Source organism: Spea bombifrons, chromosome 5 (assembly GCF_027358695.1).
Source record: "Spea bombifrons isolate aSpeBom1 chromosome 5, aSpeBom1.2.pri, whole genome shotgun sequence".
Classification (NCBI taxonomy): Eukaryota; Metazoa; Chordata; class Amphibia; order Anura; family Pelobatidae; genus Spea; species Spea bombifrons.
The window spans coordinates 66,946,765-66,972,458 of record NC_071091.1 but is presented as its reverse complement, the minus strand read 5'-3'; the positions used below and the strand labels follow the sequence as shown (position 1 = coordinate 66,972,458).

The 25,694-nt window shown below is 40.0% G+C and overlaps 1 protein-coding gene across 1 annotated transcript; it reads right to left on the bottom strand.

The window, feature by feature from the left end:
• Window positions 1-9,017: 9,017 nt before the first annotated feature.
• MYLIP (myosin regulatory light chain interacting protein) lies at window positions 9,018-22,676 on the bottom strand. Its single transcript, XM_053466857.1, has 7 exons — window positions 22,417-22,676; window positions 18,893-19,083; window positions 13,203-13,388; window positions 11,640-11,837; window positions 10,809-10,973; window positions 10,023-10,443; window positions 9,018-9,733 (listed from the first exon to the last, which is right to left on the bottom strand). Exons 1-7 carry the CDS (start codon window positions 22,501-22,503, stop codon window positions 9,644-9,646), a joined length of 1,338 nt encoding a protein of 445 aa, XP_053322832.1. The 5' UTR covers window positions 22,504-22,676; the 3' UTR covers window positions 9,018-9,643.
• Window positions 22,677-25,694: the final 3,018 nt, after the last annotated feature.

Sequence of the window (25,694 nt, the reverse complement as noted above, 5' to 3'; positions counted from 1 at the left end):
TGATGCACACATAGTGAAATAGTCCATTCTCAATGTCCTCACTCCTGGTTGCCCATATCCAGCCTCATTACTACTATTTCATCAACACGTAGCCCAGTATTGTATACCTCCCAACATTTCAAAAGGGACACTTTTTATTTTTTATTTTTTTTTAAATCTTGCGGAACTCACCAATACAAGTAATTGCACTTTAAAATGTTGCACTGGCATCGCCACTTAAAACATGCTTCATTTTTGTTAGCACAGTCATGCATTTTAAAAATAACCAACACATTGAAGTGAATTCCCATAAGGCTCAGCCAGACATACTACTTCCATGATGCTGGGTGAGCGTAATGGGAAGTGCAGCAACAGTAAAGCTGCAGATGCTAGCTGTGAAGTAAAACTTCTATGATTCTCAGACAGCCAGATGTCCACCATAATGCTGGCTGAGCATCATTGGAAGAATAGTCCACAGCAGCAGATTTTTTTTTTTTTATTAAAAAAGGCTAATGTTAGCCTCCCTCCCAGGACCCCTACACACTGCCTTTACACACACCTGCCCATAAACACACATATACACATACACTGCCTTTACACACACACATATACATACACTGCCCTTGCACACACCTGCCCATAAACATACATATACACATACACTGCCCTTACACACACACACACACATATACATGTACACTGCCCTTACACGCACACACATATACACGTATACTGCCCTTACACACACACACACATATACATGTACACTGGCCTTACACACATATACACTGCCCTTACACACACACACACACACACACACACATATACATGTACATTGGCCTTACATACCAGCTACCAAATAACTATACTGCTCTTACACACACCGGCCCATACACATACAGAAGCTTACAAACACATACATACACACTGCCCTTACAACGCTTTCTCTCCATCTCTTACATCCAGCCTCCATCCTGTATCCTGCATCCTGTGGTGGGAGTGCGAGGTCTATCACTTCAGACATCACTTTACTCCCCCTCATCACTACGCGCCGGCTATTGCTGCAGATCCCCGCGCTCTGCATTATTATTTTTGACAGTAAAGCAAGGTCTGAAGTGACCTAATGTTGAGCCGACCAGAGTGAGATTGTGATCTTCCAACTAGTCTGCAGGCTACAGCTGCTGATGGGGCGGCTGTGCGCCCCCTGCAGCTGCACCTGAGGTGAGTGCAGATCTCGCCTCAGCCAGGGCCGGACTGGGAATGAAAAACAGCACTGGAAACATTTAAAGACGTGGGGACGAAGTCCTGAGGTACGGCCATTAGGCGGTGTGCTGGCAGGCGGAGGAGGCTTTCAATCCCGCTCGCAGAGGCTGTTTTGAATGTTGGCCTGCCGGCCCACCGGGAAATTTCCCGGTATCCTGGTGGGCAAGCCCGACCCTGGCCTCTCCCTTCTCTGCCCCTGCAAAGCGGGACAGAGGAAGAATAAGGCGGGACAGAGACTGTGCCCCTGTGCAGAAAGCAAGAGCCATAAAGACGAGTTTGGTGTGGAGGAACTCGAGTGGCCTGCACAGAGCACTGGCCGTAACCCTACTGAACACCTCTGGAATTAATTGAAATGCCAACTGCCAAAATGCTGTCTTGGCTGAATGGGCACAAATTCCCACATACACACTCCAAAATCTTGTAGAAACCCTTTCAAGAAGAGTGGAGGCAACTGCCAATGGTTTTAGAATGGGATGCCAAACAAGCTCCTATAGATGTGATGGTCAAGTGTTCATATAGTGTATGACTTGCTTTTGGTGGAAATGTGACATAACTTTAGGAAAAAAGATCTAGGGGTAGAGAGTTTTTCTTCTAAAATCTTAGAAAATGACCAATAGATAAGAGTCTGAGGTTTGCTGGCTGTGCTAACCACAGTAATTGATGTTAGAATCAGAGGTCTCACAGGTGCCTGAGGTAACTCACTTTTTGGAGCAGGGTTATAACAACTTTTTGGAAAGGCCTGGTCAAACTGGAATGCCCCGTTCAGAAGACACACCATCAATTTCAGACTTTGTGGATCTGGGTGAACCACAGGACCTTAAGTCAGCAGCCCTGGACACACGTGCAGAGAAAAGGGTGGGACCTAAGCCATCATTACGAGTATAGAATACTATATTTTTCTCTACCAATCTGATATGATCAGCATCATCGATGCTCCTTCCTTCCAGATCTTCTGCACCACCCTCAAAATTAAGGGAAGAGGAGGAAATATACACCACAAACCATGGTTCCACACATAGGAAAATGCATACAAGTCGTCAGGGATTTTGTTATAGGCACAGAAAGTCTACAGTGGCATTTGGCAACCCTAAGAACTGCTGTCAATTTCTTGAGACAAAGCTTGGCCCAGTAAAAAGTGCATGATGCATGTATACTGATCTGTAGACTTCTGCTGCTTCCTTGCTTGTTTATATAGGCCACCACTGCCTACAGGCTGCCAAGTGTACAAATGAGGCTCTGAGATATAACTATTTTTTTCTGTTCTCCAGTTCCCTGTTGTCTGGACTTATCCTTATTTGTTTCCCTCAGAACCTCTTGTGCCAAAACATCAGTGCTCTCTAAACTGCCAGGAGTTCACTATAGTTTGATGAAAGTGCTCTCTCATCCATCTCTCTTGTGCATGTGTTCGCCAATAAGGACGGGTTCACTAGAGGGCTCCATGACAGAACTGTTTAGATGTCCTTGTCCTTTATCCACCATCTCCGTCATAATGTTATGAAAGCACACCACGGATTTCCAAGAATTCAGGTTCTCTGCTCTAGGTTCTTAAGAGAAAAGATTGATTAGGCCAGGTATGCGTCAGAGCCCACAGTACCTGGTAGAAATTATCTTCCCTACAGGCCTATAGCAAAGACGCCTTCTTTTTTAAATGAAAAAAACACAGCACCCTTCAATGCCTGCTGTAGAAACATATTTTCTAGCGGTAAAGAGAAGTCCCTGCCTCTGACAAGGCTCCATGGAGAACTTCTCTATGTTGATCCTATGTGCCCAGTGTCGAGGAGATATGAATTTCCAGAATATTGGCTGAAGAGGCCACCAGCAGCCAATTGTCCGGGTAAGGAATAACTGTAACTCTAAGACATCTTAGGCAGGTCATCACCACCACTTTCCTGAAGACTTGGGGTGCTGAGAGAAGTGCCAGAATATGCTCTCTTATTTCCAATAGACACTACAATTCTGATCCAAAGAGTTTGTTGACCATAAATGGCATACCACTTGTAAAAATAGCTTCAAATACCTTATGAAATGCCCTTCTTGCCCATAGAAAGAGAAATGAACTGCATCTTCAACTGGAATAATTGTTCACTTTGTTGCATTTGCCACAGCCAGATCAACTCTTGTTACAATTCAAGAATCGGTGTCCTCTTTCTTGAATGGAAAGTCTCTCTTAGAAGTAAATAGACTTCTCGCGGGATACTTCGATTCCTCATTCTTAATATTGGCCAGCGTCTCATGGGAAGATCTTAGTCTCTCTAGCTATGGAATGAATCTCCAGACTTACCTCTGATTTGGGGGCTCAGAAATCTTGATTCTTCCACAACCTTAACTTCTTCCTTAGAAAGAAAAAAAATTCTGACAAGATTTATACTCATACTTGAACCGCTGATAATACTGCCACGGCTTCTCCAACGCCTCTGGCCTGGAAGGTGAACTCCTTGCTGTTTCTCCCACAAACAGGGAAGGAGCAGTGTTTTTGATGTGTACTTGCTTTTATACCTATTTTTCACACTAGGTGGCAGCAGTATCCTAATTAAAAATATGTCTCGGTAACAGATTAAAAGTCTGTGTGTTTTAGTTGTTATGGTTGTTCAGAGGCCTAATCACATGCGAAACAATGTTTTATTTTTTCACACTCGGTGGATCATCATGATATTGATTAAAACTAACACAGCATTTATTCTTAAAAGAGTAACATCCTTTTATACAGTACCAAATATTTTAAAACACCAGTTGTTGAGTTTTGAATTGCGGTTTGACAAAGCTTTATGAGGCTCATACAAGCAAAGTAAATAGATTTGTTATTTTAGCTATATATGTCAATAAACTATGCAATGTTATTCATTTTATCTCTTTTGCATCATATTCGCTTTCCTCTGTCATCTTCTACTGTAGCCAGAACTCTGGTACTGGACAGCTTACTTGTATACAATTAAAATGAATAGGAGTTCCGCTTACATGCAGTGGAGTCAATGGAAATAGACTCGACTGTGCATTAAGCATATATTCTATTTGGAGAAGTGCTCCTTCAATAAAAAAAAAAAACCTGTTTACTGTATCACATGAATTACAATTTTTTTTAACAGTCTCTCTACTAAACTGTTTGGTTTATTTTACTCTATAGTTACGTAGTTAAATCTTTTAAAATCCACCTTTAATTATGTTCTACATTGTACGTTGGGCTTCTTTGCTTGCATGCACTTTTTTTTTTATTTTTATTTATTTTTTTAAGAGAAGGGCTGGCCCCTTGCTACAGATTTCTTTCGTCATCAAAAGTGGAAGCCAGGTATAAATCACAGACTCCTTGTTCCAATCGTTACAAAGTTGAGAAACCCATTCAGGATAATGAATGGTCAAAGCTTTGTACTGAAGAACATAATAGTTTGTTTTGCATTGTAGACCTTCTGAGGCATGAACAAAGAATGTGGTTACGTATATTGGTAAAGAATAGTTGTTGCTGCTGCTGCTGCTACATAGAAGGTAGTTAATTCAGTGAATAAACCAAGCATAGTAAAAAACAGAATAGATGTGTGTTGATATTCCGTAGACATTTGCATGGCAAGCAAAATGGATTTAGATAACATTTTTTGTTTAATTTTTGCCAAGTTCGTTTCGTCTTTCAATGAATTTGTTCAGTTTGAACGAAATTTGTGGGCCTCTCTTTTATTTGGAATGACATTTGGGGGCATTCCCAAATGAGGTGATCCAGGACAGACAAAGAGTAGCAGCAGCAGTAATAGTAATAGGACTCTGAGCCTGGGTGGGCAGGAATGTGCAGCCCCGATATAATATATCAAATGTATTATATGGTCACTAATATTTATTTATCAGAAGAAGAATAAATATGATAGATAGATGATAAATGTAACTTGCCCACTAATTAAAGGTTTGGCTAGTACTCTAGTTGATTAAGACAGTTGCCCATCTAACCAAGAATAGGGGGAAATGTCTGCTGCAGTCCCTGTAATACACTACGGTAGTCACTACAGCTTCTCCAATCCACCCCACAGCATTACATTTTCTGCACTACAATAAACCATTCATTAACTTGCAGCATGAGCATCAATCTCAGTCTCTCCTAAACTGTCTCTCACACTTAAACTGCTGCTACTGACAAGTAAAAATGGCATCAGCAGACATATCTAATGCTTGTCCCCTCCCCTTGTAAATGCTGATTGGCCAGAGTGAAAAAAGTAAGGAAAAACTCCCACCGGTTGTTGGACCCATCAATCACAGCCATTACCATTAATGAGACCACCCCCATTTTTTGACTACTTCTATCAGTCATTGGTATGTACCCTCCCACACACAGTCCCTCGCACTTTACCTCATGAAGGAGCGCCAAAACGGCTTGTAAAGCTGGCTACACATGGCAATGAATTAACTAATCCAAAACAAATCTTCTTCACTTTTGCAATTCATTTTCCTAAGTTTCGTCGGCGCTTGCCCTCGTTTTTGTTGATTCGCCCCAAATTTTTGTTACAAAACAAATGCACAAGTCTCATATCCAATATACATTCCATAAACATTCAAAAGATTATCTCAAGAGTATAAGCCGTGGCAAATTATTTCTTTGTAAGGCAGACCTTTTTAAATTGTTATGCTTTTAGAGGCGCTTGAGCACAGCTTTGGTTATTTCTTTGGCATAAAAAGGCAAAGTATCTTTGCTAAATTATTTCCAGCAGGAGAAATACCTTCTTGGCCTTAAACTGCCTAATCTTTGGGTTACTATACAATGAGGCTGGACCTATTCCCTATCAATGGCAAACCGATTAATATGTGATTTACAAATCCTCTGCTTGATGGGCATTTCTTGGTACACTGCACTAGCACATATACAATAAACAGTTTGAGGAAATGCCTTAAGTATACCCCGCAGTACAGGCATGGAAGTTACTTTTCCCATATATAAGAGTGTTACAAAGGGTGTTGATCAATGGATTACTTTAATACCCTCCCTTGCAACCACAGAGGTTGCAAAAGTTAAGGGTAAAACATAGAAGGCTCCCTCCTCATCAGTACAGGTATTAGAGATACTCCAACTCCTTGCATTTTGGTGAAGATGGAGAATTAATACCATTGTTACAGACCTGTTCTACCCGTCTTACCAAATGGATTGGCTGGAGTTGACATTAGATAACCTTTAATTAATATTTAATGAATAAATAAAAAAATACTAGAGGATGGATGAAAATATATCACACATTCAAATATACTGCTTGGTATTCTCCTGATACACAACAGTTTTCCAATTCAATTACCATCAGTAATTATGACAGGGAGGACTGGGGTGACCACAAACAGTAACATTCAGGAGATGGCTAGTTTCTATTACTTTCGGCATGCTTATTCATGTTAAATGAAAAAAACAAACAAACCAAGAAATACAGATGGATAGAATAAAATCACCTGCTTACCTGTTCTGCTTTAAAAAAAAAAATAAATAAAAAAATGCACAACTTACATTCACTTGGCATAATCACACGCTAATATGTCAGAAGATTTTCTTGTTACACCACAACTGGTGCGCCTTTTTAAAATGCAAAACAAGAAAGCAATACATAATATAACGTGTGATTTGCACTGGAAGGAAATAGCCCTAGAAGCTGATTAGGTTCCCACAACAGTTCTGTAATGACATGTCTTAACAACCATTTAATTGTGGCTGCTGTTTTAAAGAGCAATTCTGGCATTAACTTGTAAAAGTGCTCTTAAAAAGATCAGGCAGTTAAAAGTTCCTTAGTCATCAAATTTGTGTTGGTTGCTATAGCGATAAGAGCATGTGTAAACCAAGTGCTATTATAATTTATACAGCACCACCAATTTACGCAGTGCATGCCAAAACTAGAATTGGCAGACTAAAACAAACCGATACATTAATTAACGAGGAACAGTAGGTTTACAATCTAGGAGGAACTTTATAAGTAACCCCTGCTTAGTCTTCCAAGTTATTTGTACATTCCTGGTTTCCTTTTATACCAAAAACTTTTAAAGTCCACCAAGGATATCTCATTCAAAACTCACTTCAAATAAAACAGCATTTTAAGTATACCTGTAAATCTGTAAACTGAATTCAGGGAAACACAAAACAAAAACAATGAGTTGGTAGCATGTTCCATCACCTTATCAGACATGCCACTCATACACAAGGCTGGTGCAAGGATTTTTGTCACTCTAGGCAAAACCTCATTTTGCCACCCCTTGTATACCACCCATCATACACATTACCCCCCCCCTCTGCATTGACAGCACCTACAATGCAGACGTAGATCACAGGTTCAACACCCCAAAGGTCAGCACTTGCACCCAGATATCTTTCTTACTATCCCTCCCCTTTCTCCCCATCACTCGTCTTGCCGAGGTCCTGTGGTGGGACAGCGAGGTCTCAGTGTCACTGTTCCGTGGTGGTGTGCTGATCCACAGGGTGGGAGGGACATTCACATACACACTCACCCACATTATAACATACCAAAACAACATTAAATAGTAGATCCTTAGTGTTGAAAGAATTCACTTTAAATGTAAAAACCTAACTTTCCAATGAATGGATTATGTTAATTTGTTACAAATCCCCACATTGGCCCTTTTAATCTCCACTCTACTCCCCCCCCCCGAAATATAAGTGGCAAAAGTGTGGTGCTAATCAAACGTTTTTGTTTTTATAAAATGCACAAAATTGATGGATGAAACTAGCCCAGATAAAGTTGTAATTGCGTATCTGAAAGTACATTTGGATTGAATTTAATTCTCCCTATAGTTTAGATATGTTTTTGTGAATTTTATTATACGATACAAAGAGCTAATGAAAGTCAGTAAGAGTTTTTTTTTTAAAGAAATAAAAATTAAAATAAAACCATTCCATATGCTACACAGTTTCCAAAATGATCTGTGATGTAAGCAAAATCAGAACACACTGCCACCGTTTTCAGAAACTCTTTATTACACTAAATATAAAAAGGACAGAAATTGTCTACCACACAGAACATCAGAGTTCTTTCCTGCATAATGTGGAAGCAAAATCCTCTCTCGTAAAGTGAAAAAATAAATACCTCTTCGAATCTGAGGATGTCCCTGTGCGGTATAAAAAGTAGAGCAATTTTCTAATTAGTTTTGACAAATGTCTGTGCAAAGAAACAAAATGCATAAAGAACACATTACTGCTACATTAAGGCAATAAGATAGATACTTTAAGAACATGTTTTCAATAAAGTGACCGTGTAGTATTTTCCCCAGCTTTTGATTTAGCTGGTATTGCACCCAAAATGGCCTGCTAGGGAGTTTTCACCCTGTGGCTAACTCAGATCTTTGGATCACAATGTTACCCGGGTCTGCAAGCTGAGGAGAAAACCCGTCTAACAGGCCATAATGCCCAAGGAAGGGAATGGGGGAAGAGGGAAGGACAATAAAAACAAAAATACATACTAAAAACGCTTCTTGTGAATACTAGGAATCTCTCCATGTGCCTGTATGTATTCACCATTTGAAAGGAAATACTGAATATTCACATACCAGTCATGAATTAAACTATTCCACTTGATGCCATTGGATCATGAACCACTGAAGTAGCCTGACTGCTGTATTCTAAACCGGCTCCGGGCCAAGAGCCTATGAACGTAAGCAGTGGGCTACTGAATCAGTGGCACCATCTAGACCTTCTTTGACCTATGCCAGTTACTGATTCTCATCAGATAATACATCCACGCTTTAATGGGGCTATTTAAAATTAAAAAGATACACCAAGTCAACTACTCTAATGCTACTTAAAATTGCTACAATTTAAAATGATAAAATATTTTATCTAGCCAACCTAAAAGAATATTTGATCCTAAAACAAAAATAGCAACAGCCCAATAGACCCCAAGGAGCGTGGGCATCTTAGTTTACAAGGCGACTTAATCTTTCAACATAAGTCTGAAAAAAAGTTTTGGCTTATTTTTGGCTCATTTTCTGGCCAGACCTAGGAAAGGCAGTAACCAGTTAATTATCTATAATACACATACGGAACAGATTTACATTCCAAAGTTATGAACAGGCCTAACTGACAGTGCAAATGAATAAAAATGCCTGTGTATGTTTAACGAAACATTCTTAACAAGAAGACATAAAAGAAAAGTCACACATTAAGTTCCATCGTGTCAGATGTTCTGCACTTCTCCAGACACTGAAATCTTTAGTTGTAGCAAAGTCTATGGTTTTAGCACTTTGTGATGTAGGCAAGGTATGGCCTGACTGTGGCTGATCTGCTAAAACTCCCCTCATTTTCAGCCCGTCTGGTTGATGATGAAAAATGTTTCAAGAATACACAATCTGGCTACTTCCAATGTGGTCTGTGTAAATGTACCAAAACAAGAAGTTTCAGTTTTCTTTGTTTTGTTGCCAAATATGTTAATCTTCTGTGATCTTCTTAAATTACGGTTAGGTTCAGCAGACTTCTGTGTGTTGGAAGGTACACATGCTGTACATGCTCCACTGATGCTCTGCATACTGGACATATCTACGGGAGAAGAGGAGGCAAACTTTAATCATTATGCTTTTAAGACAAGTATCTTATCCATCCTATATATTATGCAGGACTAGATGGCCCTTCTCGCAGGAAACGTTTAGGGTTGGCCCTTCACCGTGTTTAGTGAAGCCAAGGAATTGAAAAGTGCATGTTGCAAGATTTTGTAACTACTTCTCATCGTTTTAGAAACAAGGCATTTCCACCTAAGTCACTGCAGAGAAAGAAAGGCGTTCAGATTCAAAACACACTAGAAATGAATGGGTTAAGCGAGCTAACCTACCTGTAGCTTGGAGGCACAACTTTTACAGCACACCATGTGTCCGCACGGGCAGAAGGCAGAATTGATTTCCTCTTCACAGCACACCACGCACAGCATGGCCTCCTTCAGCTTCCGTAGCTTCTCCTGCAGAGCCTTCGTTTGCTGACAGCTGAGACTCTCGCAGCTGCTGCAGTTCATAGTACTTTCTGAGGCCTTGAGAGGGGAGCTTGGCTCACTATGGTCAGTTCTTGGGGCCAGATCCACAATGCCAGCATTGTACAGGGCCCTCCTCGCATGGTCGTAAGCTTCCTTCGATGTCCTTTTGATGTCAAACACGTATTTTTTACCAACATCAATATTATCATTTAGGAAAAGGGACGCCAAATGGCCTTTCAGGTCTCTGCTGTACTGCATCATTACCGCGCTGGTAACCGTGTCACACCTTTAAGGATGAGGGATATAAAAAAAAAAACAAAACAAAAAAACATAAAAACGTGTTAATGTGTGTTTAGAAAATGACAACCATTACATCTATTTATTTCTATGCTGCCTAACAATTTTATGAGGGCAGCATACTGACAAATTTAAGAGTTTTTCTTAAATTAATGATATTTAAAGCAAAGTTTAAAAAAAAAAAAAAAACACAGGGTGTCCCACAGCACCACTCCAGCTAGGGGTGGCTTAGGGCAAAACATATAGATCGAAATAGATATATATATTACATACACATACACATACATATACACACACACACAGTTCTAATCACGACATGAACAAACCAGATGGGTTACTACAAAACATACTAACCTATAAAATGCATGGGTTTCTGTAATGGCTCTGTAAAGCCCGCTGGCTGCTCTGGTGCTGACGACTTTAAACAGTAGGACTAAGCTATTTCCAGAATCCTTGGTGATTGTCAGGTACACATTCTTTCCCGATTGAGTAGCCATCTGAATAATAGGATAAGTAATCCTGAGGGGGAAAAAATAAATAGATTATTGTGATGTCCTGTACTGGAATTGTAACACAACATTTTAAATGGTTTGCAAGATATAGTTTATTTCCCAGACAGAACAAATATAAGTTTAATTATCTCCTTAATAAAATACAGGGCTGTCTGCAGCAACGTGGGTTGGGCTGCTGTTGTGATGTGATATTTTGGGTGACTTTCCCTGCTTAGCCACTGTACTGACCCGATTTTGTATGTCAACTAATATAGACTATTTCTCAATAGACTTTCATTAAAGAAGAATTTATCTGGCTATGTGATTAAGACTGAGCCATTACATTGTTTACTATAAGCAGCATGATAAGGAGTCAGTGTATTTGTCTAGCAGATTGGGCTCAGATAAAAGAGCGAGAACACATTCAAAATTGATAATATACAGCTGCCTGAAAACGTTATGCAAAATAGATCTGTTTAAAAACAAAAAAAAATCAGCAGATTTTTGAAAATGTGTTTTTCATCTGATGCTAAACTGGTGGGAGCTCCTCTATGAAATAGCTCATAAAATCACTGCTTTATTATCATTATTATTTATGGTTTTATATAACGCCATCATATTCTGGAGCGCTGTACTAAAATATTATACATACACACACGTACAACGTTATCAACGGTCATTAGGCAACATATACCTATTAATAGGAGTGTAATCCTCTTTACAGATGGAAACTCCTTCCGGTCCTATACCAATTGCAAGCTTCTGTCCCTCAGCATCACGCACAGAATGCCACTCTACTCCGTAGTTTTCCTGGGTGGACACAATCTGTAGAACCTGATACTCCCCCGAAGCTTGACTAAGTCCTTCCAAACTTTTATGCTTTTCAATAATACTATAAAAACAAATATTTGCAGGTTATAAGGGGGTTGCTTCACAAATTAAAGAGAGAAAGTTAGCATAAACAGATGAATAGTCCGCACACATGCTGCGTGTTTAAGAGGCTGATGTGGCCACACGCTTCATTGTTCCTTGCGTCTAGCAGGTGGCCTTAGATATGATTTATTGGCCACTGACCAGAAAGTGCAGGAACTCATTTTCCACTCCAGTCCATTCCTGGTGACAAATACATAGGGTCCTTCTGACTTTATTTCAAGATTATTAGTGTAATAAAGTTGCTGGGATGGATTAAGGGCTCATTGTAGTCATTTATAGCGGGTACAACATGCTCCTTTCAATGATGAAGGGAAGATCTGTGCTCCACAGAACAGAAATTTATGATTTCATAACTCACATGGCAGAACAGGCCCAATTTAAAAAAAAAAGAATCTTCTCACGTTCCTCAACCCACAGTTACCGGATACAGTGTGCAGAGATTGAATTTGCTGCAAATTAAATAGCGGCAGCACCAAGGAACAGGTTTAACTAAGGGTGGCCAGGAGGCGCAGCTGTCAGGGGCACTATAATTTAACAGGTCAATGCATCTTTACAATCTGGTTTTGGGGGGGGTTCAACTGTGCACCCTAAACAACTGTTCTGCAAGTTCTACAGTTTAGGAAAACAAAGTTATACACGTAGAAGTGTGTGTGTGTGTGTGTGTGTGTGTGTGTGTCTCTGATACAGGGAATTAACCAGACTGTTGGTTAGGCTGCAAAGAATGCATTATACACACTCTTCTAAATACTAAAATTATGTTGGGAAGCTCTGTGTCTGCAGCTCTATAATCTATTAATTTCCTTTATGTAATAGAATTAAGCAACTTTACGCTACAGAATATGCAATTAAATTTGGCCGAAAGGAAGTGAAACATTGGCAGTATGGATCATCTGGGCATGGCATATAAGCACTCATGTTTAATTGGGACTCAGAGGAATATTAACAGTCTGTTAGATACAATTTTAGAAACCCTATAAAAAGCATAGCTTTGTCAATGGATTATGTAACGGAGACCTGGACGGCTTGTTCCCTGCTTGGAGTACAGAGCTGTTGGTTTTCATTCACCACACCTTTGTTTAGGGTGGCATGATTTACAGGATATTTATACGTATAATTGCCAGAAGCTTTTAAAGTCAATGTCATAAAACAAAGCCAACAATATGCAACGTAGTGACCATTAATCTTATAGAACAGACTCCTTTTAAATGCAAGATGCAACTTTATTGAAGCTCACTGTAGCTTGGGACAAAACAGCCACGCTTGGTTTTGAAATGCTTATAAAGTGCAGTGCAAAGAAAATACTTAAATTAATGAAATGGCTTACCTTTCCAATGTAGCTGGTCCAAGTTCTTTTGAGCAAATATCCTGGTATCTGTAACTGGCAGTGTTCGGATTATAATCACCACATTCCAGTTGGGCCAGCACAGCACTTAGTGCCACTGCCTGCTCTGGGGAACACTGCAGATGGCCGGCCAGGAGATCCTCCTTTATATGCAAGTAAAACATGCGTCTGGAAGAGACATTAAACTAATGAACTGCGGAACACTCAGAAATACACATTACAAATAAAAAAAATATATATTTTTTTACATTTATCTTTAACAGTCCCCCTCCCCCACAACGCACGCACGCTAATGAAAATGGTGGAATAACACTCCAGAAAAATGACATGATTTCTAGTACATAATTTTCTAAAAATATTTAGGGCAGAAACCTAACCCTTCCCAGATGACTGGAAATCGCCTAGGTGTATTTTTTGTTTAAAGGCAATGATTACAGCTTATGTAACACAAAACACAGGAAGTGAAACAAATGCTAATCATGGCAGCCGAGAGTGTAGATTTTTATGAAGAGAGAAAAACAAAACAAAAAAAAAAAAACAAAAAAAAAAACACACTCCAGACAGAGCATTGCTTATTTTCAGAGAATTATATTCAGCAGCCCATGGTTTATTATTATTCACTGCAAACTAGTGTACGTTACACATCGACCTCGAGAGAGTACACCAAACTTTTCTGTGTTCATTACTGCTTTCTACAGGAGTTCAAGCAAGCAAGTCTGGACAATGCAAGTCCTGAAAACAAACTGAAGAATTCTACAAATCACACATGGCTGCGTTTGAAATATGCAGACCGAACTGGAGACCGAAGAAAATATTAACCCAGGGTGCTTCATTTAAGTTTCATTTAACATCAGTAAAGATACAGCAATTCTGGATACGCTTCTTACAGATTTTGAAAAAGCGTGAAATGGCCACATTGTTGCCACATCTGCTTACTTATGTCACCCCAAAAAAATTCAATCTCCTCTATTCTGAAATGTGTTTGGAAGAGATACAGTAGAGAGAGGGAAAAAAATAATGTCTTCAGGCCTTACAAAAATACAAAATAGATTGTTGAGCTTGCAGCAGCTTTGTAGAAGGTAAAAACACACTACACGTTTAAAGCTCAAAACCCTGCTCATTCGCACCTTTACATAAAATGACCCACTCTAGAAGTGGCGGCTGTTTCAAGAGATAAAGGTTTGAAGCCGCATGTATTCATCAGGCTGATAAAGTCTTTCTACATAGCTGGCTTTAGAGATGGAACATACAACAATGCTGTTTAATATTTTATTAACTGAATAGTTGAACAGCTCAAAAGAAAGCTGGAGAAGAGAGGTCCTCGTGATACAGAACTAGCGTTCATAAAGTTTGTAGATACTTCTCTATTTGTGGTACAGAACAGGCCAAACTGCCCATGGTGTGTAGTCCCCCCGACACAGGTGCTGGAGACACAATGTTTAAGCGCTAAACGGTGGCTTTTCCAGATAATGAAAGCTGCAGTCTCCAATCAGGAAGCACATCCCAATTATTAATCCACTTTCTGCACATAAAAAGGTGGCCTTTGGGCTTCCACAAAACTGAAATTCCAAGTACACGTTTTTTATTCTTGAAATCATTTGGAAAATTATTTTTGCGCAGAAATAAGGCAGGGAGAGTTATCAGTTAACAGTTCTCCCGCCTCTGCATGTTAATTAAAATATGGCAAAGCAATTATAAATAGAAACACTAAACACAAAGCTTGTAGAGGGAACAGAAGACACAACAGAGGGAGGAGACGGAGGCTGTGCACCTGGTGCTCTGCAGTTACAGCCCTTCCTATGTGCACTGTGGTAACCTTTCCCCTACTTCACAAAGGGAAGGACTGAAGCTCAACAACAGTCCTATACATGTCACAAGCAGCTGCCGACAGGCAATGGCGACATTCTGTCTCCAGCTCCTACTATACGGAATTATTTAGGTTTGCAGCATCCAGAACCCGCACACATTTTCCTACACATGAAAAGGTGCAAAAGATTCAAAGTCGTTTACTAGCCAAGAGGGCTAATAATCGTGTGTAGACTGAACAGCACATTTCATGAGTATGGGTACCTAAACGTAGGTTTGTCTTATCTAGTTAAATTCTGTCCGGAAGTATGGATTTCAACACAATTAGCCAGCTCTGTGCGCATTGTTTGTTCTAGTTTGAAGTGGTGAAAGCAATCTGTATTTCACAATACAATGCAGTTATGATCAAGTTTGCATACCCTTGGAGAATTAGTAAGATAACATGCTGCATTCATCTTGCCATTAATTTTCACAAGATTCCCTGTGCCTTTACAGCTCACCCCCCCCAAAACATCAGTGATCCACCACCATGCTTCACAGTGGGGATGGTATTCTTTTCACTATAGGCCTTGTTGGCCCCTCTTCAAACATAGAGCGTTATGGTCACAACCAAGTGCTATGTTGGTCTTGTCACTCCACATTACAGAATGCCAGAAGCTGTGAGGCGTGTCAAGGTGTTGTGGGGCATATCGTAATCAGGCTTTTTTGTGGCACTGGCACAGGAAAGGCTTCTTTCTGGCAACTCCACCACGCAGCTCATTTTTGTTCAAGTACTGTCGTATTGCGCTCCTTGAAACAACCACACTGTGTTTTACCAGAGCAGCCTGTATTTCTCCTGTGGGTTTTTCTTTGCACCTCGAACAATTCTTCCAGCAATTGTGGCTAAAAATCTTTCTTAGTCTACCTGACCTTGGTTTGGTATCAGAAGTTCCCTGAATTTTCCACTTCCTAATAAGTGATTGAACAGTACAGACTGGCATTTTCAAGGCTTTAGATATCGTTTCCATCTTTTAAAGTTCTATTACCTTTTGAAAGTTCCTTTCTGCTCCCCATGGCTCAGTACCTAGCCTGCTCAGTGCATCCACGTGGGAGCCAACAAACTCATTGACTATTTATACACAGACACTAACAGCAATTTAAAAAAGCCACAGGTGTGGGAAATTAACCATTAATTGCCATTTTTACCTGTGTGTGACCTTTTGTGTCTGTAACAAGGCCAACCATTCAAGGATATGTAAACTTTTGATCAGGGCCATTTGGGTGAAATCTGTTATGATAAAAAAAAAAAAAAAGGAAGAGCCAAACAACTATGTGATAATAAATGGCTTCATATGATCACTAGCCTTGAATGGTTTTTTTTTTTTTGCAGGATCAGTCATTTTCAAAATCAATATTTCACAATTTCTGCCAGGGTATGCAAACTTTTGGGCACAACTGTAATAGATTGACATTTTAACATCATTACTCCCTGGAACAGCAGAGTTTAAAATCATGGAACAAAACATTTTATCTATCCCGTGGCAATCTTACATTTCCAAATTGTCAACACAGTAAATATATGCATGTGTGTTTAGTTGCGTACTGCTGATCCATTTACACTGAGCCATGCTTCTCAGGGTCAAGCTATTCTTTCCCCAGGCAGAACAGGGGTGCTTGATCATGCCTACTCCCTGTCCACTTCCTTCCCACTACATACCCATTAAATGCTGTCTGGTGATAACCCCTATGCATATCTAGCCCATAGCCCTAGAAGCTACTGCCCCAGAAGAGGGTGAGCTTGGGGTAGTGTACCCTGGGAACTTCCTAGGTATGCCTTCGAAGGCCGTGTAACCATTGATTGCTATATGAGAAAAGGGCCGCCTGGAAAGTTTTTATTTAGACTATGCACAGTAAATAAGTAACTGCTTGAAAAATGTTTGTTAGCAGGGGCCAGGATACACAGATTTCAAGCACAGCCAGATCAGATTTTCCAGATATAGTCACAGTCGGCTGCCTATTTCCAGCGTCATCATATAAACTACACTACAGAGAAGGTTGCAAATTGTAGATAAAGGTTTCAGAGGTTATTTTTTAGTCACTGCAACATCCAGCAATTACATTTTTATCAGTATTTTAAAAAAGTGGGAAATTACAGGCATATTATACGACCACAAAGTAGCAGTGAATAAAATACAGAATGAAACAACGTAGATTTGATACAGAGCTGCTGCTGCTGCTTTTGCATTAATAGGGGAAGAAGTGTGCGCTTCTAAATTACTGCATGGTAACAAGATCTGCAGGCCAATCAGGAGCAGGGTGTCAGCCCACAGCAATCTATATACATTTCCAGCTAGTAGCTGCGAGCTGGAGGTTACTCTAAGTCAGCGACCTATAGTTACACCAGAACATTACATACCAAGAAGTCTTGTGACTCGCTTCTGGGACTTGTTACAACGCTAAATAAACATTTAGTCATAACATTAAAGAGTCAGAAAACATAAAATACACACAGCTAGTTTCACTATTACAGAAAAAAACAAGTGTCCTGGCGAAGCACATAAACTCGGTTAGTGTATCTGGCTGTTTAAGTTCATAATTTTTTTTTTTTTTAATCAAGATTGCCAAGTTTAAATGTGCAAAAACGTGGTTTGATGGCCTCAGCTGTACAAGGTCAATGGTGATAGAGGAACCCTAACTGCCCCCTACAACCCCATCCCTGGCTACAACTTAAACTCTAGTTGTGCACCTACTTTTCATGCACTGCCATGCCATTTGGAAAACAAATGTAAAAAACTTCTCTTCAAAAAGAAAGAAAAACATTTTTTTTCTTTGTTTCTGGTCTGTAGACAGCCATCGCATGCATTTGATATCCAAGCGTCACCTTTAATATTTTTCCTTCCAGTGCTAATGTATTTGGTTTGCATGAGATTGTAAATTTGCAAGCAGGGCTCTCTCCACCTAATGTATCGGTTTGTCTTATTCTGTCAATTCTCGTCTTGTTATACCCCTTGAATATATGTATTGTATTAAGCGCTGAGTAAATTGTTGGCGCTATATAAATAAAAGATAATAATAACAGGATTTCTGCAAGCAGCCAAAACTGGTGCTAAAAAACAATCTTAAGTCAGAATACATTTTAACAATAACATCCGTTATTTTAGTAAAACTTTATAAAAACGAAGAACAATGTTTGTTTTTTACTTTAATTTGTTCCTGGTTTTCCATAACCCTAGCAGGATGTCCTATAGTAACCTCATATTCCAGACTGTTATTACAGGTCATTCCAAACCACAAGAACAGCAGAACAGGAAACTCCCTCCCACATAAACCGGCTCAGCTATTTTTTCCAAAGCAAGGTGCCAGATTACACTGTTTTTCATACAGTACATATGTGCAGCCTTAGAAAACTGCTGTCCCAAAAGCCTTCCCATGAAGGTAGTTTATGAAGCACAAGCCATATTTGAATGCATTTTATGCATGCAATTCATTACTTTTCTAACATTTTTATGAACATATGCAATAAAGATGGTGGCAGAGGTCAAAGTGAGGACCGCTTTTAGATTTTTAAGAAAGTCTGTTCAACATGCAGCGCAATGTCAAATCTGCATGGCTTTATAGTATTTCCCATCGGCAATGACGGGGTGGCCAAAGTAAAATGGGCTAAGCAACTTGCATAGACGCACCCTATAGGGAACAGGCTTTTAACGAAAGAGCAGAACCAACCGCTGGCTTGTATAGTAGGTTTTTTTTCCTCCTTTGGAAATAGTCCTAAAATAGTCAGTAAAGCACACAAAACAATTGTAAAATACATCAGCAACACCAGCACACCAACAGTGCTACAAGACACACAAACGTCTAGTAGGCATCTAAAGATATATATTTATTACCTGGTCTGCTCCTGTAAGATAAGGTGAGGTTCCACAAAAAACTTAACCCGTAGCTTCATCCGATATGGGGCCAGACCATCCATTTGTTGTGAAATTCGATTTCGGAGATTGAGCCATAAATTCTCTCCCTTGTTGCCAATAAACTGGAGTCCAAAGTAATCCACTTCTATAATCCCCAGTTTCTTACACACCTACGGCACACAAATTTATTTTGTTTACATGCAAAACAGCATTTAAAAACAGACCATCATGCATTATTACATTCAGCTTCTCCTTTACAACAAAATGCAGAAAAGAAGCAAATTTATTTTTTAGTCTAGTTTTTCCTTCCCCTACAGTTTGCGCAAACATAAAAAGGTATGAATTGCCCATACTACATGAAGGCCAATCACACATAATATTTACTCAACTAACAAGTTTTAGACGAATCTTCTGATAACACATGAAATCTACCTGGTTCACAGCGTTTTATTTGCTTTGGAACAAGCGATGTTGACGATAATGTTTTGTTGCTGCAGCGGTTGAAATACGTATTGGACAAATTAGAAATATCGTTTTGCATCGTTTTCATGCCTTGACTTATAAAGGCACATATTAAATAAAAAAAAATCTCATTAGTTTATATATCTACCATAAAACACACAAACACATTCTAACCTACAGGATTGGTGAAGGACATGTTTTACCATGTTGGCATATCACTCATAAGTGGCTTCTACCATGAGTAATTTTGAATGCTCATGGTATTTATAGCTTTATATATTATATATCTAAATAAATAATTTTTTTTTTTTTTTTTTTTTTTTTTAAAAAGGTATATACATGCAGCTGTCAGAACACATAGCCCAATTTTCATAGTCAAACTGTGTAAACTTTTGATGGTCGAAATTGTCAAAACAGACAGCAATTATCCTTGAAATTAAACTCAAATACCCCACAGAGCAAAAGTGATGGGTACAAAAGGAAATTAAGTTTCCCAACCCAAAACATACGTTTTAGAACAGAAACCGCTATGTCAGTCTAAATTATAATACGTTTGGAACGCAAGACAGTAGAACCTTAGAGGACTTCAGTGTAACCTACACAAGAGAGCACAACACCGCGACAGTGTTACCCACACAGTCTGGTGTTATAGCGTAGTAAGATTAAGGTTATAAGAGCAATAGTAGGAAGGTTCTTGGGTTCATAGGACCTTTTTCCGGGGGCTGCAGCTCACCAGGAACGCACGTACAAAACCATGGAGAAGGTATAAAATATGTATGCAGTAAAGCATGAGTCAGAAAGCAGGCTTAGAATAGCAACACTCCGTAGTAATCTCAAGACTGGCAGTATTGTATTCTCATATCCCTGCCTGTTCAACAGAGACAAGGGACTAGCATAGACCTTCAATAACCTTGTCAAGGAACACTCATCTACAGCTCTCAGTTTCAAGAGGGTCAATAGAAAGCATTGCCAAGAGGTGAAAAACGAGAACAAGGTGACAGACAAAACAGGCTTTTTGCGCAATTATATAGCAGATCAGTGTCCTCGAGCACTGTTCCCCATAGCAGCCTTTTAAGTGTTTGCTTTAGGGGATTCTGCGCCAGTCTGAACCAAAGTTATATTGTAACATGAATCACAAAAGGCACAGACAAGCAAGTTAATTTATGTGAAAGGGACCACATTGTCTTCGAGATCAAATAATGCACAAAGCACTATAGTCTGGCGCTTACGACACAATTACATGGCATGTTTATTTTACATTTTGCAGTTTTTGCCCGCTGTGACAGTTCTTATGATCAGTCACCCGAGTGTCTTCAAAACACAATTCTTTAAGGATGCTGATATTCTCAAAGAGTGCATGGATTTTTTTTTTTTATTAGTAGATCAACAAGTCCATTTTCAAACTTTTCTGGCTTCTTTATTTGTATTTGTTTGGAATACAACGTAAAAAGAACACACTTAGTATTTACTCACAAGAGCTTCGCATTACGGAGATGGATAAAAACAGAAACAAACCTAGATGAATCTGAAAGAACACGGAATCAGTCAGATTAACCGAGTCCGGCGTTTTGCTCATTGCCACAAATTCCAATGGCTAATTTTTTGCTATATAATCCCTTCTCATTACACTGTGCAGAAATAGTTGTATTTCACATATAATAACTTCCCAAAAACAACTCATGGCTAGTTCTACATTAATTATATAAAAATAAAAGTCTATAAGCCTGCTTCCCTTTTAATAAGGCTGCTGCAATGTCATGTTGTGCTCGACATTTCCGTCCCCTAGCACAAAACACTTTATGCCACTGTATATTTGGAATGCAGATCTAAATTATTTTAATTATGATATTTCCTACGTCCTCAACAAAATTATCTGAAGACTTATTAAACTATATAAATAAAAAAAAAGCAGAAAGTTATACTCATAAACAATGAGGAGAGGTTGTACCGTAATTGTAACGTCTATGCTCTTATTCAGCACTAAATTATTACCTTAATTAGGAAGGGTGGCTGATCCAGATATTAACCCCATTAGCCTTCGGAGTCACTAAGGATTTACACCCCCTTTTCTTCTTTCCATTAACTAGATTAACGCAATTAAAAAAATATCATATGAAGCTTAAATGTACTACACTATGTATATGTCATTTATTTATCCATTCCAACAGATATTGTACAGCACAATGTAGCTCCTAGTCATGTGACTTATGAATAAACATCAGCAAGAAGCGCACAGCTCATTTATGATGCATTACGGTGTGACGGTATACCACAAAAACATACAAAGCACAGCACTTGACATTAAACGGAATGTATTAAGACTTGGTGGTAACTTCCCAGAATTTGATGTTGGTAAGTGATGGGTTAATTTTATAAATGTCATCACTACACAAACTAAGTAGGACTATGCGAACATACAGAAGGTAGTGATATATATGTATTATGTTATAGCAACTGTGCAAAGAAATATCAAGGACTAGAGCAACCCATCTAGCGGAGCTGTAATTCTCCCAAACATCAGCCGAAACGCGATCTGAATTCTTTAGGCTACGATAGCAATCCGTAGGTACCCCCAAAAGGAGCAGGTAGTCAAGGGGGGAGGACACCGGCAGATGTGTAACCTGAGACTCGGTGTTTGAAAGTTATTTTTACATAAAGCTAGACTTGGAAGGCGTGGAACCCACGGGACCGACAAAAACAAAGTGAGTTCATCAGCTTCATCATACGAAGCCCGGCGTATGAGAACCGGACACACAAGACTCTCACCGACAGCACAGGTGGCCATACCGGAGACAAATCGCCAGAGCATGGGGTGGCAGCGCACGAGTGGGAGACGGGACTGGCCACGAATAGCAGTAGAGGGTGCTGTTACTATTAAGAATGGGAGAATAGGTGCTGGGAGAATAATCTATAGAGTGGAAGTATGTCGGGGTGAGATCGCCCGGCGAAGGCTGGAGCCGTTATTAGCAGCTCGTTTGATCGCCGTTCTGTTTGCGGAAAGAGTGTGCAGACAGCGCAGCATAAGTTTGAAGCCGCATTACCTGGTGCAGACAGTCCTCCCCGTTTGCTTTGGCATCCACCTCTACCTCCATGACCACTGCATCCGGCCTCGTCACATAGCACAGCATGGCAGCAGCGGGCACTGTCCCCCTTGACCGTTCGCTTCAGGCTGGAGCGTACAGCGCCGCTCCTCTGACCCAGGAGAACCCTGTCTGCGCGGCTGGCAGCCCGTATTAAGCTGTGCATGTAGCGGATAGACACTGGGATGGCGGAAGGCGCCTGCCGGCAGCTACAACCTCAGCTCTGGTAAACGAATGCTTCCGATCAGACAGTCCTTGCCTGCCAGACACACAAGCCCCTCCTCCCCAGTGAGACACACCCCCCGCTCACACATTGGTTGACTGACAGCGACCACAGTATAAATGAAGTCTGCCGGGGCGTCCATCCCACAATACGTCCCGTTGCCTCCCTGAGGGAGAGTTGGGCGGGTTACCTGCTGCTTCCAGTGTGTGACGCGTACTCCGGACACGTTGAAGAGCTTGTGGGGCCAGGTGTACGGTTTGGTTTGTTTGTGGTAATACATAACTTGCCTCTGTCACACGTGTAACGCTTAGCCCTTTGTAAAACACTACTTACTGTACTGGGAATAGAAGTGTGCTGTTCAAAAGATGGTCTCTTAATAGCCAAGAGACATGGGGTGACATGTGACACAGCTGTGTTTACAGAGCAAGAAGTTCTATTCCAACTATCCAAAGTAAAAACAGACAAAACAATGGGGCCAAAATTATTAAAAGAGCTTTGTCCTCATCCTGGCAAAACCACTAAGAGATCTTTTAAACCAGTCACTAATGACAGGAATAGTTCCAGAATACTTGAAATTGGCAACCGTAGTTACACTGCACAAAAAAGGTAGCAGGGAAAACACGGCCGACTATGGACCAGTAAGCCTTACGTCAGCAGTTGGAGAAATACCTTTCCATTTAAAATTAAGGGGGTAGTAGAAGCATTATTAAACACTCATCTACAGACACCAGACAAGCCAGAAGGCTTGTTTTTCCCTCAGAAATCTCATGGTGCTGCCACAACCACAAGGGGTTCTGGGTAGGCGCATGCAAATAAGGTCAACAATAATCAAGGGATCCATGTATAAAGTGGATATAGAGGCAAAAGGTGATTATTGTTGACCGTGTGGTGTCTGTAGATGAGTGTTTAATAATGCTTCTACTACCCCATCAGTAGTTGGCAAATTAATGGAAACCATGCTAAAGGAGCAACTGAGGGATGAGAGAGAGCGTCACGTAAGTCATCAAGCTATTGGTATTGAAGAATTAACATATTTAATATTCTACTATCAACTCTGAGAAGGATCTTTTAGCACCTACCTCATGAGCACTAACAGTACATATTATAATTAACTGGCCTTTACGGTATTAAGGTCCCCAGCCTCCCTGTGCCTTCCCTGTTCTATCTAATACACTCAGCGCTCCCCTTTTACAATCACAGGATAGCATGTATGACACAAATGGTGGGTTGCCTACCACTAGCTGCATTGCTGGACCCATCCACAAAGGAAGGTATATTTACAACCAATGCAAGTGAGTGGTGTGGCATAAGCCTCTGTACCCTGGACTCCTGGAGGGGCCTGAGGGCCAGCCTCCTCCCTACAGGTTTGTAGGGGTTTGTTTGTACTACTACTTCCCCCTGGTACAGAGGCCCTCGTTTCCCCAATTATCAGAGATTCTAAAGACTGTGGAGCTTGGCACAGTTGCGATACCTCCATTTTGGGAAAAAATCTGATATCCAGCTTGTTTCGGCCAAAAGTCATGGAACCGCACGGGTGTTTACTATCTTCCCCACAGACACAGAGTTACTGGGCTGAGGTGGGCATAGTGCAAATGCTGAGCCGTGTGCAAAGGAGGCCTGATTGAAAACTATGTGTGTTTTGCTGTTACTATTATATGTATATTACCCCCTTGTACTGTTTAAATACCTGTGTGTTTCCCATTAAACTCAGTTCCTGATTTTACCCTCAAGCATCTAGTCTTGGCTGATGTTTCTTAAAGGGAAGTCGGTAGTGTGGCCAATGATAAGCAAGATGTTCAATGGTCGGAGTGGCGGAGGAAGACAACTTTAGCGGATATACCCATTTGGGGTACCGAGATCCATTACAATTGGTAAATGTTAGGAGACAATACAACCATGAGTAACCATGCTCCATAGATTACAGGGGATAAAACATTTTATTCTTTTAAGTAGTACCATAGTCTCATGCCTGGTCATATAATACAATATGGAATCAACACCCCTCCTCCTGTTTGGTTTAGAAGTCTAGGAACTATTCATCCTCTGGTCTTTTTAATAAGTGGCTTCTGTATACTTTTAATATCCTATAAGGTTTCATAATCTTCAGAACACTGAGCATGTATTTGTACTAACAAATACATTACTAGACAGCTATAATTTTAGCAACAAAGAACACTACCCAAAAGGGTGTTCCGGAAGTTTTCATAATTTGAATAATTGTTTGTCATTAATAACATTTAACATAATACCTAGAAATGATTACTACATACAAGGAACAGGTGAGAGTTAAATTAGGATTTAAATCACAGCAGGGAGAGTAATTGCTTTCCAAAAAGATTTAGATGAAAGAGCAACATTGATGTTATTTAACTAATACTATTCTCATGCTACTCATAACAAGACAATATGACAATAACAATGGAAATGTATATTCTTTGCAGTCCCTTTTTAACAGCATTAGCCTGCATGTGAACAGATCTAAATGTGCTGGCATCCCCTTCACCAACACTAATGTGTGTGTGTGTTTTTTTCCTGGGATACATCAGTGACTTATGTGCCTAGGGAATCTACCCCTGTAAAGAACACACACAGCAACCATGCATGCCCTGAAATGTGTCTTAAGAGCCCACACATGCTCATATAGGAGTAAAACACTGCTTTGGTTGCAGCAAGACAGTGAAACTAAGATTGACCTTGAAAACACAAATTCTGGATATCACATATATGACTGTTACATTTGCATACATGTATATTTCCAACGTTGAGGTTCACATTACATTCAGAGCAATGAATTATTATTTGAGTTGGATATTCTGGTAAACTAGCTTCTTTATCCTGAGGCCTCACTACCCAGGCTTCAACTGCTAGGAGATCGCATCAATTATGGTTGTCCATCATTTTCATGTGCAGGGGAAACAGAGAAAGTAGGAAAATGAGAAAATAACAAAGGAGATAGAAAGGTAGACATTGTTTTTCCATGCTAGCAAGTGAAAAAAAAACAGGTTAGTACCCGAAC

Excerpts from the sequence above, each read along its gene's own strand:
- MYLIP (XM_053466857.1), bottom strand. The coding sequence starts at position 22,503 with ATGCTGTGCTATGTGACGAGGCCGGATGCAGTGGTCATGGAGGTAGAG. Across the intron at positions 11,838-13,202 it reads GGACCAGCTACATTGGAAAG|TATTATTGAAAAGCATAAAA; the intron begins GTAAGCCATTTC and ends TTGTTTTTATAG. Across the intron at positions 10,974-11,639 it reads GATTACACTCCTATTAATAG|GATTACTTATCCTATTATTC; the intron begins GTATATGTTGCC and ends TTTCCCCCTCAG.